The 13,774-nt window shown below is 45.0% G+C and overlaps 1 protein-coding gene across 1 annotated transcript; it reads right to left on the bottom strand.

The window, feature by feature from the left end:
• Positions 1–7,294: 7,294 nt before the first annotated feature.
• DGAT2 (diacylglycerol O-acyltransferase 2) lies at positions 7,295–13,057 on the bottom strand. The gene is made up of 4 exons (XM_010290968.1): positions 12,843–13,057; positions 9,432–9,606; positions 8,474–8,676; positions 7,295–7,630 (listed from the first exon to the last, which is right to left on the bottom strand). The coding sequence occupies exons 1-4, from the start codon at positions 12,979–12,981 to the stop codon at positions 7,476–7,478; spliced, it is 672 nt and encodes a 223-aa protein (XP_010289270.1). The 5' UTR covers positions 12,982–13,057; the 3' UTR covers positions 7,295–7,475.
• Between the last annotated feature and the right edge of the window lie 717 nt (positions 13,058–13,774).

A 13,774-nucleotide genomic window follows, 5' to 3' on the forward strand; every position in this document is an offset into this window, starting at 1 on the left:
GATGGCCTTGAAAGGCCCCTTCCGACCCAAAGACTCTATGATTCTAGGACAATGAACTAAAAGGCACAGCAGTATTAAAAAAAAAAAAAAAAAAAAAGAGGATTAATCAGCTTGGGATAAGGAATAGTATTTTCCAAGATTTTTTTCCCAGAGTCTTCAGCTGGTTGTAGGAGAAGGCCATATCAGTACTCACTGGTTTGGGCTTATGTCAGATATAAACTATACAGGTCTTAGTTTATGTACTACAGTGTTGATCACTCTGAGGACTGTCCTAGGGGTGTGCTGATAAAAGTGGGCTACCTCTGGAACTCCCTGTTCTAACACACATGCTTTGTCTTCTGTAGATGATGCTTCTTGGACTGTTGACAACATGTCTACATCTTCTGTGTTTTGTTTGGGGTTTTTTTTAATTATAGGGGTTGAAAAAGAAATTACCAAAACTGTTATAGGATCATACATTGAGCTGAAGTGTTAGCCTCTGATAGCTTAAGTGCATGGCACAAAAATAGTTCAAATGCTATTTTCCCTTTGGATCACTGTTCTTTAACAGAAATTTTCAGTGTATCTTAACGTTAAAGAAGACACGTGATTGCTCTGGAGAAGGAACTGACAACAAGCAACTTCTTTCCTCTGAAAGCAATTCTACAAGCTCAGATCAGCCACTTAAAACACCTTTTATGTCAGAGAAATTAAATCAGTTACAGCTTTCTGCTTGCCCACAAGACACTGGCTCTGCACAGGACTGTCCACAACAAAGCAGCTCGGTGACCTTGTAGCCCATGGGGTCCATCACACCCACCCACCTCAAAGTGCTTGTTACCAGTCGCTCACTCTCACTGGAGACTACATTGAAAGCCCATGTAAATCAACCAGAAGATGCTTTCTGATATCAGTATATCAAGGCCAAAGGCTGGTGGTTCACCACTGAACAAGCACTGGGTCTGCAAGTTGCTGCAAGGACTGTCTTCCAAGCAAGATGCAAAAATCCTAAGCTCCTGTATAGGTATGGTCACGAAATATTCCCTGCCACACTGCCAGAAGACCCTGAAGGAAATTTATCTCTGAATTCTGCTTGAATTGAAGTCCCTCCCTTTACTGCATCTGCATTTTCATCTTGCATATTTGGTATTTTGATTTCTTCACTTAATATGATGTATAACAGTTGTGCTTTACACCCCAGATGTGGTTGCATTTCACCAATGGGCAAAGTAAATCCTTCTGTGAAATATTTGTTGTGCTCTTTAAGGCCCTTTGAATGGAAAGCCTCTTCAGGATGATCCGTTAATGAGTATGAAAGCTAAACATACATAAGGAGAAAAAAAAAATTAATATACACATTGGCTGGGAGCCCACTGGCTGTGAAGCCTCCCCAGGACAGCATTTGTACCGAAATCTTGTGCTCTCATTGCTTATAAGCACCTCCAGGACAATGTAGTGCCATTACACCAAACCGTCAAGACTTTCTTGATCTTTGACTTATTAGGTACTGTTTGTAGGTCATAACATTTTGACTGATTCTTCACCAATGAAACCTGTACATCCATTTAGAAAGAATTTGTTGGAAGGGACACCCAGGCCCTCTGATGTGAGAAGGAGGGAGAATGGATGGGTACTATGGTTGCTGCTGCTATACAAGATATTTGGATATCTGCCATATACTACCTCCACCGGTCATACAGGACAGCTATATGCTACTTCCTAACCCTCCTGTTAGTTCATTGAACAAGATGTGTCTCAAGGCATTCAGCACCCTAGTCACTTGGTCAGGGGTAAGCCTGTGGTCAGGATCATGGTCAATGTCAATTAATGGCATTATATGCTTGAGGTGGAAAAGCTCATCTTACAGTAGAGAAAATGGGCAACAACTTGATGGCAGCTATTGGTGTCTATGGCAAACTATAGTAAGAGAACTTTATGTTTGGAGAATTGAGCTAGTTTCCTGTCGTGCTTTAACCCCATCCGGCAACTAAGCCCCACGCAGCCGCTCGCTCACTCCTCCCACGGTGGGCTGGAGGAAAGAATCAGAAAAGCAGAAGTGAGAAAACTCATGGGTTGAGATAAAGACAATTTAACAGGTAAAGCAAAAGCCACGCACGCAAGCAGAGCAAAACAAGGAATTCATTCACCACTTCACAGGGGCAAGCAGGGGTTCAGCCATCTCTGGGAAAGCAGGGCTCCATCACGCGTGATGGTGACTTGTCAAGACAAGCGCCATCACTCCGAATGTTCCCTCTTTCCTCCTTCTTCCCCCAGCTTCATATGCTGAGCATGGTGTCGTATGGTATGGGATAACCCTTTGGGCAGCGGGGGTCAGCTGTCCTGGCTGTGTCCCCTCCCAGCCTCTTGTGCCCCCCAGTCTTCTTGCTGGTGGGGTGGTCTGCACAGCAGAAAGGGCCTTGACTCTGTGTAAGCACTGCTCAGCAATAATGAAAACATCCCTGTATTATCAACACTGTTTCCATCACAAATCCAAAACATAGCCCCATACTAGCTACTGTGAAGAAAATTAACTCTATGCCAGCCAAATCCAGCACATTTCCCCAAACTCACACTCTCAGGGTGAGAGAAAAGAAATAAATGTCATTCCAGTTAGTTCTGATGCCTGACTGGGAGAAGGTTATTAGACAGCAATGTTTGTATTAAGGAATCCACAATAAGAGTGTTTTTGGGATGCCACGCAACGGGAATATGAGATCTTGGCACCGAGACTAATATTTGGTTTGGCCAAACATAACAGCAGGGCCATCCTGCACTGCGTAACTTTGATCAAAGCACAACAGAAAGTGCAGAGTAAAGCTGGGAACTATTTTGGGAAAAACTCCTGATGTGTGATCAGCTAGAAAGAGTGGATCAAATCTGTGAGAAATCAGAGAACTGGTAATTGATCAGACCATGGATGGAGTTCAGATTCCCACCAGGGTTCTCTTACAGCCTCTTATAGCCTGTTAAAACATCTTCACCCCCAAGTCTCCAGGCCCAGAAGAAGAAAACATAACCACAAAACGGAGTAGAGAAAGCTCTGCACCAGCATTTTTCTTCCTGCCCTTTCAGCTGCAAAAGGTGGTCCTTTGAACCCCTCGCAGAACTAGGCAGGCAATTGCCCATTTTTGTGATGGTCCAGATTTTCCTTTAGAGGGGAAAAAACCTAACTAAGGTGTTGCCAAATAGCATTATTTTCCCAAGGATCATTTTACAGCATGAAGCATAGAAGGATTTGCACCGTAGAAACTCGTTTGTTATTCCATGTGGTACTGCTTCTTGGGCTAAACTGACAAAATATTTATCCAGAGGGTAACGCATCCATTTCTTCTCTGTGCCTCCTCCTCGTACGAGGCCGTTCCAGTCTGGGTTAGTGGTTTCTCGGCATTGCTACCTGGCATTTCCCCAAAATGATTTTTTTTTTTCTTATCATGGAGTTACTGACAGGCACCTCATGAGGGCAGCATGTCCTCTCTTTTTCTTTTTCCGCCTCTCATTAGACACTGCTCTGCTCCCAGACTGAATCAAAAAAAAGCTGTGTACGCACTACAACTGACACTATTCTGCTTATATTACTTTCGTTAACGGGGGTCTCAAAGCAAGCTGGTGACATCCTACCTCATGACACGCTGGTGCTGTATAAAATATTGCTGCCCTGCTTCACAGATAGGGAAAAAGCAGCTAAGTAAATCCACGTAACATGCTCAGGATGCCCTATGGCTGGCAGTCAAGGAAGGAATAAATCATTGCAGGTGGCCTGCACCCATGCTTTTTCCATAAATTTAGGTATGTACCCTTTTGTTCCAGTTCTGTTTGCCAGAGGGAGAGCTCTGATTTCAGGCAAAGGGGATAAAATTGGACAGAAACTACGTAAATGCATGAGGAAGAAGAAGGGACAGTGGAAAGTCCCCTCTTCCAGCCTGTAAGGAGGCACAAGCAGGTACAAAAACAGGTTGAAAGGCCCCAAGCTACTTTCCTTCCATTCTTAAGTGGCAAGTTCGTGAGCCAAATCCCAGCAAGAAAGGAAGATAAATGCATCTGTCGGGAAGGGGCAAATAAAAGAGTACAAGACAACTGAAACAAGAAAGGGCTGATACAGCCCAGTACAGAGGAAGGGACAGATTTGTCAGGACTCTTGCAGGTATAATGAGGAATGCAGGAGGACAGGGAGGTCTTAAAGCACTGGAGAAGTGCAAATACACTTAATGTCAAGTTAAATAACAGAAGAAGGGGAGGTTCCTGAACTAAAGGCAAGACAGGTGCACAGGAAAGCAAAGATGCCCATTTCTCAAAAGAGACTGTAAGAACAGCTTTGTCAGGGCTGGTCTATCATGGGCAGGAGCCTACCTCTTGCAACGGCCAAGGGAAGATGTCTGGAGAGCAAGGTAAGAGTACAGAGATGCCATCCTGACACTGTCCCAGCAACATATAGCATGGTCACCACTGAGTCAGAGGTGATAACTTTAACTTCTGTTAACATTTAGGTTAATTTACAATATGATCTCTTTTATTCTGGATGTACATCAAAGGCAGCCCCTCCCCAGGGAGCCTCTATGTTACACAGGCAAGGGCAGACGTATGAGAACATAGGCACAGGGCAAGATACCTACAGTACCAGGAGAGCCCCAATGAGTCTTTCACTAAATCAATCAAAATCATTAAACACACCAAAAAACAGAGATTGATTTTAGGTAAGGCTGTTAGCTATGCTCCTAAGATTGGCAAGAAAAGGGAAAACCAACTACCAAAAACCAGCTTGGAAGGAGTCATTTGTCTATGAACTCAGCTCAGAAGAGTGGTTGAAACTTGTATGAGGCTAGCATGTCCTGGGCTAGTACCTTGGGCACAAGATGAGATAAAAGGAAAAGTCCCTTTTTATAGACTGGTGGTAAGTAGGTAGAAGAACAATATTCAGTGGCAATCTCATATTAGACCTTAATTAACAGGTTTTCCAGCACAGCCAAGAGTTTTGGGCAGAGCTGGTCTGACCTTCCCATACGGATAATTACAGGACATCCATTACTGCAGCCTTTGCAGGAATGGATCCTTATTTGAAATAACTCCCTCCCTCTGCTTTAGGGGGATTTGCAAGCAGCAGCTGTGCTTTGATATAAAACTTGATAATTGAAAACATGGCTTGGAAAAAGCTCTGCAAGAACTGACCTCCTCCAGTTTGTGCCAAGGGTGGTTTCTAGTGACTTGCCTGGTCAAACTGTCAAAAGTGGTTCGGGCAGAACATTCATGGCTCTTCTTGCTGTGCATTTCCAGGCAGGTCACCTGAAACACAGCCTTAGTGTTTGCTAGCAAAAAACAGAGAATAAAATCAGTTCTGCTAAGGGGTGAGAAAAAAGGGAAAGCAAGCAACACACAGGTTTATCTTTTGGAGTAGAAGACTTTCAAAATCCATTCACCAAGCTTGAAAAGGGCAAAGAATAAGTTTGGTTTTCACCTTGAAGAACAGTGGTGTCAGCCTGTTAAAAGTCAGCCAGTGCTGATGGACCACTTCCACATCTCATAGGCCAGCCCCAGCCTAACAGACAAGTTAAACCCTCACCTGTTACTAAAAGAGCCTACATGAACTTTACGGCAACGTGTGCTATTTCTGGAGCACTTTGCACCTCCAGTGTTAGAAGGCTGGGGGCTCTGACAAGAGCTGGAAGGATTTCCTCAGCTGAGGACAAGGGATGCCCTCCTTGGTTCAACTGGCCCAGGTTGCCCAGAGAGGTGGTTGATGCCTCATCCCTGGAAACATTCCAGGTCAGGTTGGACGGGGCTCTGAGCAACCTGCTCTAGTTGCGGATGTCCGGGCTCACTGCAGGGGGTTGGACTAGGCGACTCTTAAAGGTCCCTTTCAACCCAAACTATCCTATGATTCTAAGTTGCAGTCTAGCTCCGCGTGCTATGTGGCAACACAACCCAAAGCAGTTTGCTGAAAGGAGCAACAGGGCATGAACTTTCTGTATCTGCTCAGTCAAGGAGGTCCTTAGATTTAGGCTGCCTTAGCTCCTTATAAACTCACAGGCAAAAGCCAACCCTAAAACCACAAAGTTTTGCTTAACCTATCCCGGGTGTCCCTTGCAGGGACAACACAGATTAGTGTAGGTCTGCTTTTGGACAGATGGACTAGTTTTCTCCCCATAAAAGCCAAGGCACAGCTGCAATCACACAAACAATTGCTGCAACATGAACCCAGCCACACACCACTGCAACAGCAAAGAGACCAAACCAGCTCACTGTTTTTGCCCAAGTTTATTTCTAGAAATTTGTACAAAAATTGGTACTCTGTAATACAATAACCTATCAAATATGACAGATGAACATTTGTCTTTAGAGGCAAGATTCCAGGAATGTGAAGTACCATCCTCTTGCATGGAAGAAAGGCACATTTTGGAGCTCAACACACACTTAACTGAGCCGTTGAGAAGGCAAGTCAGACATGCAAGTAGTGCAATGTTTCAGGTTTATACATAAACGCATTGTACTCTGAAGAAATCTCACTACAAGCAGTGATAACATCCACGTAAATGTTTTATAAACACTTTAAAAAGTCACTCACTTTAGATCCTATGCTTGAAAAGGCTACTCCTTTACATTCACTGGACAGAATATTTAAAAGCCATCTTTGGGCAGAAGTTAGTCCTACCTTTCCCCAAAATCTTTTGGGGTCTGAAACACTTCCATAAATAGTTCCACTGCATTTACCCCTAAAGGCTACCCTAAGAGTCTGCAACACTGGGGCCACATGATTGCACCATCCCACTGCTCCTCAAACTTGTCCTTGGAGTTTTGTGGCTGTGAGGGAGTCCCATATTTCCAGCTACGTACCTCTGTGCAAGAAGTACCTGGGACAGACCTGCTTCCAAACTGACATTCAAAATACAAGTGAAGTTACAGCCACCAAAGTATCCACTACACCAATGGATCGAGGTCCACCAGACTCATATCCTTTGGTTTCCTGCACTGCACACAGTAGGTGCCACACCAGGGGATTTGGCAACCTGCATGTGCTTTCAGAAGGGGCTTTTCCCAAGCAGAAATGCCCTTGTGCTATGTAAGCATGTCTCAACATGGCCTTTGTGCAACACGCCTGTAATACTGCCATCCCGGTCCAGTCAACCTCCTGCTTTTTTGACTGAAAACCGGATGGATCCTACTCTCCCAAAATAGCTTGTGCTAGTGGGTACAGTAGCTGTAGGAGTGCTTCTAATCCATTACTGGCAATCCAACAGCATTATATAGCAGATTACAGAGGCAATCGCTTCCCCCATCCAAATCCTCACAGCAATGGGGAGTTGTGCTTTTTTTGGACAGAGAAAGGTTTGTAATGGGATTTATCCAAAGTAAAGCCTTTTTTTTTTTAAAAAAAGTGGTCTAGCAATACTTGAAACACTTTCTTTGAAAGACACATACACCCACACATGCTTTCAAGTACATGACAGCTTGGACTCCTGGAGAAAATGTGTTGATTCTGAGGAGGTGCTGCTGAGCCAGTCCCTTCAGTTGACTTCCAAGACCTCAGTCTCTGGCAGGCCAAATTTGCTCTTATACTTGTCAAAGAGTTTGATCAGGGAGTCCACATATATGCTGTGGTAGAAATCCACTTCCCTCTGGGATGGGTTATTGATTTTGGGGATGGTGATGGGCTCCCCAACTGATAAAGAGAGAGAAAGATCCACGTTAGGTTGAGCGCTCCTGTACAGCCCGGAGACTTGCCTTCTATGGCCACAGCTATGGTAATTCAGCACATCCACCCCGGCATAGCACAGCTTGCCGTTATAGCAGAGGTTTGCCCAATTCCTCCCAGTTTTGCTAGGCTCTGAAGCACAATTGTCCCATCACCAGGACCCTCATCACATCTGTACTGATACCCAGATCCATTTTAGCTACACAAATGCCAGCAGTGCAGAGCCTCTACTGTGCAAGGTGTCTGGGAAGTCCCACTTGCTTCTGTTTACAGCAAAGTGATAAATCCCTCCTCAATTAACAGGAATCAAGACTAAAAGCTGAAGTTCTTGTGTATTCCCCTACACACACCCTCCACAAATAAAAGCAACACTTTTCCCCCCTCCCTCAAAGCCTTGCTGCTTTGGGTTGGAAGACTCAAAGGCAAATTTTAGGGTTGGCTTTAGGATTTAGCCATCAGACAGCATCACACTGCCAGTCCCGGGGTTTGGGGGCGGCGGGCAGGGAGGGCTGGGGCAGGCTGCTTCTGAATTTTGCCATCCAAGACCAGATAAGTTAACAGCTACAGCATTTTTTTCCCCCAAAAAAAGAGCCCACTTGGAAAACTGTCTGGTAGTAGAGCATGATAGAAAGCCTGTAGCCTCTGGAAACTCTTCTAGCTCATTCTCAGCTGTGCTGGAAAGTTTTATATAGAAGGGAAAACAGTTTTTCTAGTTAAGACTCCAAGACCAAGCTAGAGTAGGGGTATGGCATAGACTCAAGTATGCTACTACCTAGAGAAGCACATAGCATGTTTATACCAAGACCTTACCAACAGTAGTGATTGGCTTGGAGTAAGGTAACAATCCCCAGGTGTTGGAGGAGAAGAGTCCACGGCCATGAAAGATGCATGGAGCAAAGCCAATGTGCTTCTGAAACTTCTTCTGAACCCATCTTCCCCAGGAACCCTCCTCAAAGATCACCTGCTTGTACACTTCATTCTCCCCAAAGGAGTAGACAGGAACTAAGTCCGCACTAGAAAGATGGAAAGATGTTAGGACCTCGTACCCCGGTCTTCAGTCAATACTACAGCACCACACTCACTGCCATGTACTCTTTCAGGCTGCACATATGTAGATTTTACTGGCCAGAGCTTTGTTTAAAGCACAAGGTACTGATGTAAGTCAGCCAGACTTGACATCATATAGTAGATATACTTTTAAGACATGCAAGAAGAGGATTGTACTGGCAATGGGCCCATGAAACACTACCCAGTCAGGCACTGAATATGCTTCCCTATATTCTCATCTCTGATTTTTGATGGACATCCCATTTCAGACACATGGGATCCCTGGAGATCACAGGGGCTTCATCAGCAATGCCACATGCAGGTTACCGACACCTGCGTCTCCTTGCCCTGGAAGCTTCCTGCTGTCTTAAGCAGCTTCTTACCCCTGTCCCATGCTCAGGGACAGAAGACAGCGGACAAGCTCATGTGTCTGATACTCTGAGTATATATCCACACAACACAGCAGGACTGCAGAAAGGAGAATCCATCCAAGATCCTATCCCCAGAAACATCTGAGGTCAGGTTGGACGAGGCTGAGCAACCTGATAGAGAGTTGAAGATGTCCCTGCTCATTGCCGGGGGGGTTGGACTAGGTGACTTTTTAAAAGGTCCCTTCCAACCCAAACCATTCTATGATTTTAGAAGACATCAGCTGCTTCAGGGGAAGAGAGCACCTTTCATATGCTAGCAGTACTGCTCTGGCATTGAGGTTGCCTCTTACCCATGCCGTAGAGCCAGTTTCACAAATCCTTTCCGGTTTTTCAGCGTCACTGAGTTCTTCCCTGGGGTGCAGTTCAGGGACTCCGCTGCCCCTCCGACCACAATGATGATGGCATTGCCACTACCGTTCTTGGACAAGATGTAGTCTATGCTGTCACGGTTCACAGGACATATACCTGCATATCCAAGAGACAGACACAAGGGTCAAGCTGCAAGATTAAGAATAGTCTGGATGATCCTGAAGACACTTGTAGCAAAAAGTTCATGCCTTGATTGCAAGTTGAGTTGTCCAACTTCCCTGTGGCCAGAGGGTTGTGTAAATATACAACCTGTTCCTCAACTAAACAAGTAATTCATAGATCTGGACAGCACCAGCTCTCAAAAAGACTTCAGCAAGGATTTTCTTCTACTCTTAGCGATGCCAGAGGCAATTGTTTAAGACATCCTCCTTCCAAGTAAAGGTTGCAGTAGGAGCTGGTTTATCCTTAGCAGGGGAAGCAAAGCAATTGTGTTATTTTGATGCATGAGAGTCTGAATTTCACCAGTTCCTCAGCAAAACTAAGTAGTGGAACAGGTCGTCCTTTAGGAGGAAGGTTTAGCCATACAAAAAGAATTGTTAAGCCTTCCAGAGGAAGATCTGTTATGGTAGTTTAAAAAAATATTTTTTTCTGAACTAACATCTCAAGCTCTTGCATGGTGAGAGTGCAATCCTTTGCTTTCCTGGGAAGGAAGTAATGTATGGGACTGAGTGCTTAGGTAAGTCCATGATCTGAGATGAGTGTCTGGGAAGGTCTTTCCCTCTATCCCACACTGGAGGGACAGGACTGTACTACCAGTCACAGCACTCCAGCTTTACAAAGCAATCCCTGTCCTAAAGCATAAGGCCCCACTCCAGGGATCTTACCATTCAGTCCAATGAAAGAGGGACCTTTTAATTTCTACTCTATTGCTCTAAAATGCTAAGAATTTTGAGTCTCTACTCTTGACACTCATGCTTTTATCCGGCAGTTATTATAAGAGATTGCTCATGCCTCGCATTTTTGACCAGGAGAAGCCACAGAAGTGAGATGCCATCCTTTACATTCCCATCTACACATGTCTGAGCTGTGTTGAGTACTTAAGGTCATTGCACTAGGAAGGGCAGTATTACACAATTTAATTTTAGAAGCTGATTCTGCACATCTCATGGTAGTCATCACTTAAACCAAGAACTAAATGATGAATGGGCCCCGTAAGATTATACAGGGCAAGTCTGCAAGCCTTCATGTGTATCTGGGCATGAAGGTCACCACCTGATCCTAGCTCCAGACCATAAGGGAACAGGCCTCATTTGAGAGATCAGCTGGATTTGAAGATGAAAGACTCATTTCTTTCAGCACAGCTACATGTCTGACCATGTTTCCTTTGAAAGACTCAGGCTGTGCTTGCTTCTCTGTAGGACAGACAGAAGCCTCCGTACTTCTCCCACTCTTCACACCAAGGCTCACTGAGTACACAGCCCCGGCTAACCGGGCGGCACAGATTTATGTTCAGCCATTTCACACTTATTAGAAGGAGATTATGCCTGCTCACAGTGCTGAGCATTGAAAGCCTTCCTCCAGGAAATGCAGCAAGAGAGGCAGACGCGTGGCAATCGCTAAATTGTGCTCTTTAGCACATTTACACAGTGTATAGGATTTTCTGGCCATCTCGTCATGCCTTAAACGATTCCTGCTATAAGTCTAATACCTAGAAAACTATAAAAAAGTTTGTAATATGCAACAGTTGGTTGTAAACCCACTAAGTATGTGTATTGTGTTTGTTTTTTTTTTTGCCAGGACTTTGCTTGAAGTGGTTCATCCACAAAACAAAGGATCCAGGGAACATCACTTAGGAGTGCTGATAGCTAAAGTCTATGTACTGACACCCCTAAGTTCCAGCACAGGAAAGCGAAGACAAATTATGGCTTTCAGAAAGTTAACTTTATCCAAGAGTTCACACCTATCTTACTTAAATCCTACATAGAGGAAGCAGAATTTCCCCAATTTAACTGTAATGCTCAGTGAGAGCCAAGCCAGCCCTGTCAGCAGTCATGTTGTTAATGTCTACTCCCACCTTCTATCCAAAAAAAGAGGGAGGCAGTTCTGCCTGGCCACAAGATTTGTCTACCAGGCATCTTGAGCAGATTTAACACTTCTTTTTTAACTATAGAAAGGCTGACATTACATGGAAACTTAAGCAACACGTGAACTAAGTTTACAGACATCATAGACTGGATAGCAGATCCCAACTTCTCATGCACTCCCCAAACTGTAGGAATTATAGACTTGACACAGCAAATTCCACCTGGTGCAGCAAGATAGAAACCAGCTTGAAATACTGCCCTTCCTAGGCAGGGACAAACACCTTTTCTGCACCAGATCCAGTTTGTTTTCTTCTACCTCACCAAATTAAGGCAGTAATCTTGGCAACAGCCAAACCTCACAAGTCAGAGCCGGGTACAGCTACTCCTGTCCTCTCTCCAGCCATGAATTGAGATTCAGCCAAAATACTATGTTAAGATACCTGTTTTTAAGTAATTTATTGTTGAATCTGTCCCAGGAACAGACAACAAGGTACTGGATTGTTCAAGTCATTGTCTTTAATCATTACACCCTCATCTCTACCTAACCAACAGGCATCCCTCACTCTGAAAAGGAAGCTCAGGCCATTGCAAGAACAGTTTCTTGGGGCTGTCAACACTGCTTCCTCCACCCTGTCATAACCTACAAGCCCTCTCTCATTAAAACACTGGAATCCATTAGAACAGACCTATTAAAGTCATTCAGCAAACTCCTATCACTGCCTAATCCCTGTGACTCACCTATAGGAATATTTTCAATGAAAGAGCTCTTCTGAATAGCTGAAGCTGTGCAATACCCCAGATTCTTTACTCCTGCCAGGCACCTAGAAGTGCGGTTGGGTAAAGAGGGCATCTACCACCACCATAACACCTAGATGCATGACAGCTCATGTAGTAAGCCCAGGAGCAGACCTAGCCATGATATTCACATCTCAAAGGCTAATGAATACCTTATATTTTCAGTCAGCGCAACTTCTTCGTCTACCAGTACCTCCTAATGATAACTAGGACAGCTTGCTCCCACGTCTCCATCTTCCACACCCACAACTACAGATGCCAGGTATCTTTACTATGCCTTTGGACAAGACTACCCATGGGTTAAGATGAATGCAGAGGGGCAGCAGTCCCCGCAGCCCAGGCTAGTCACATTTATTCACAGCTTCTTGTCAACTATGTGAAAGCGATGTTTTTGTGACGCCACAAGAGAGAAGTGGTTACGTGAGCCTCTGCCACAGCTTTTCACTTGAAAGAGGGGAAGACAGCTCAGAGTCAAGGGCACGAGTAGGAGGAACTAAGTGCTCTTACACTTACCGCCAGACATTAAGTAGTCCCTCAAAATGGGCATCCTGAAGTTCCCAGCCAGGGTAGCGAGGTATGGCCGGATCCCAGGGAATTTCTGGCTGACACCCGTGGCCTCTGTGCTGAAGTTGCAAAAGGCACCCAGGCCCATGATGCCATGTGGATGGTACCCAAAAATGTAGTTCCTGGTGGTCAGCAGATTGTGGGTTTTAACCAGCTAGGAAATAAAAGGAGAGCTCACATGAAGACAGGTATTTTCAGGCAATAAGAAAACATTGAGGGAAAAAAGTTAAAGTCCCCAACTCTTGTGTCTCTTCCCACCAGGGGGAACAGCCTAAGGGCTGGAGGCATGGGCCATCCTGGATTTCAGAGGCTGTGGCAAGAGCAGCCACTCGGAATTCAGTTCACCAAGTAGAGGGAGCAGAATAAACAGGCTGGTCTTAAGACATGAGACGATTGCCAGCCAAGCAGGACTATGAGTTGGGTTGCAGTAGCCTGTGCCCTTTGTTTCACTACTCCTCCCAAAGGTACTCTTACACGCCTCTTGCCCAAACCAACCAAGTTCTTCATGGCCCTGTAGCCACAGCTACGCCTCCTTCCAGGCCCTCTCACCACATTAGTGGCTCACATCCCAGTATTGAGGGGGAAAGAGAATTAAGAAAAGAAATCAGTGTCCCATAACAGAAGCAGGTTTGCTTAATACCTGAAAAAAAGACCCAACCACTTAATATGCCAGCTGGCCACCCTCCGAGAGGGAAAACGTGTGGAAGGGTGACTTACCACTGGAAACTATTCCTCCTTTCAAGAGGTTTTTACTCTGGCCTAAGTGCCAAAGGGCCAACAAGACACCTCAAGCCATCCACAGCAGTGCTCTGATTTCTGCAGGACATGCTCCAGGAGCAGTAATTATATTGGTTTGGGGTTGTGCAATATTCCTAACCACT

Source organism: Phaethon lepturus, unplaced genomic scaffold (genome assembly GCF_000687285.1).
Source record: "Phaethon lepturus isolate BGI_N335 unplaced genomic scaffold, ASM68728v1 scaffold2260, whole genome shotgun sequence".
Lineage (NCBI taxonomy): Eukaryota > Metazoa > Chordata > Aves > Phaethontiformes > Phaethontidae > Phaethon > Phaethon lepturus.

Bases quoted from the DNA above. Each gene is read 5' to 3' on its own strand.
- DGAT2 (XM_010290968.1), bottom strand. From the start codon at position 12,981: ATGGGCCTGGGTGCCTTTTGCAACTTCAGCACAGAGGCCACGGGTGTC. The intron at 9,607-12,842 runs GTAAGTGTAAGA...TTGGATATGCAG, and splicing joins GGACTACTTAATGTCTGGCG to GTATATGTCCTGTGAACCGT. The intron at 7,631-8,473 runs GTAAGGTCTTGG...TCTCTTTATCAG, and splicing joins CAAGCCAATCACTACTGTTG to TTGGGGAGCCCATCACCATC.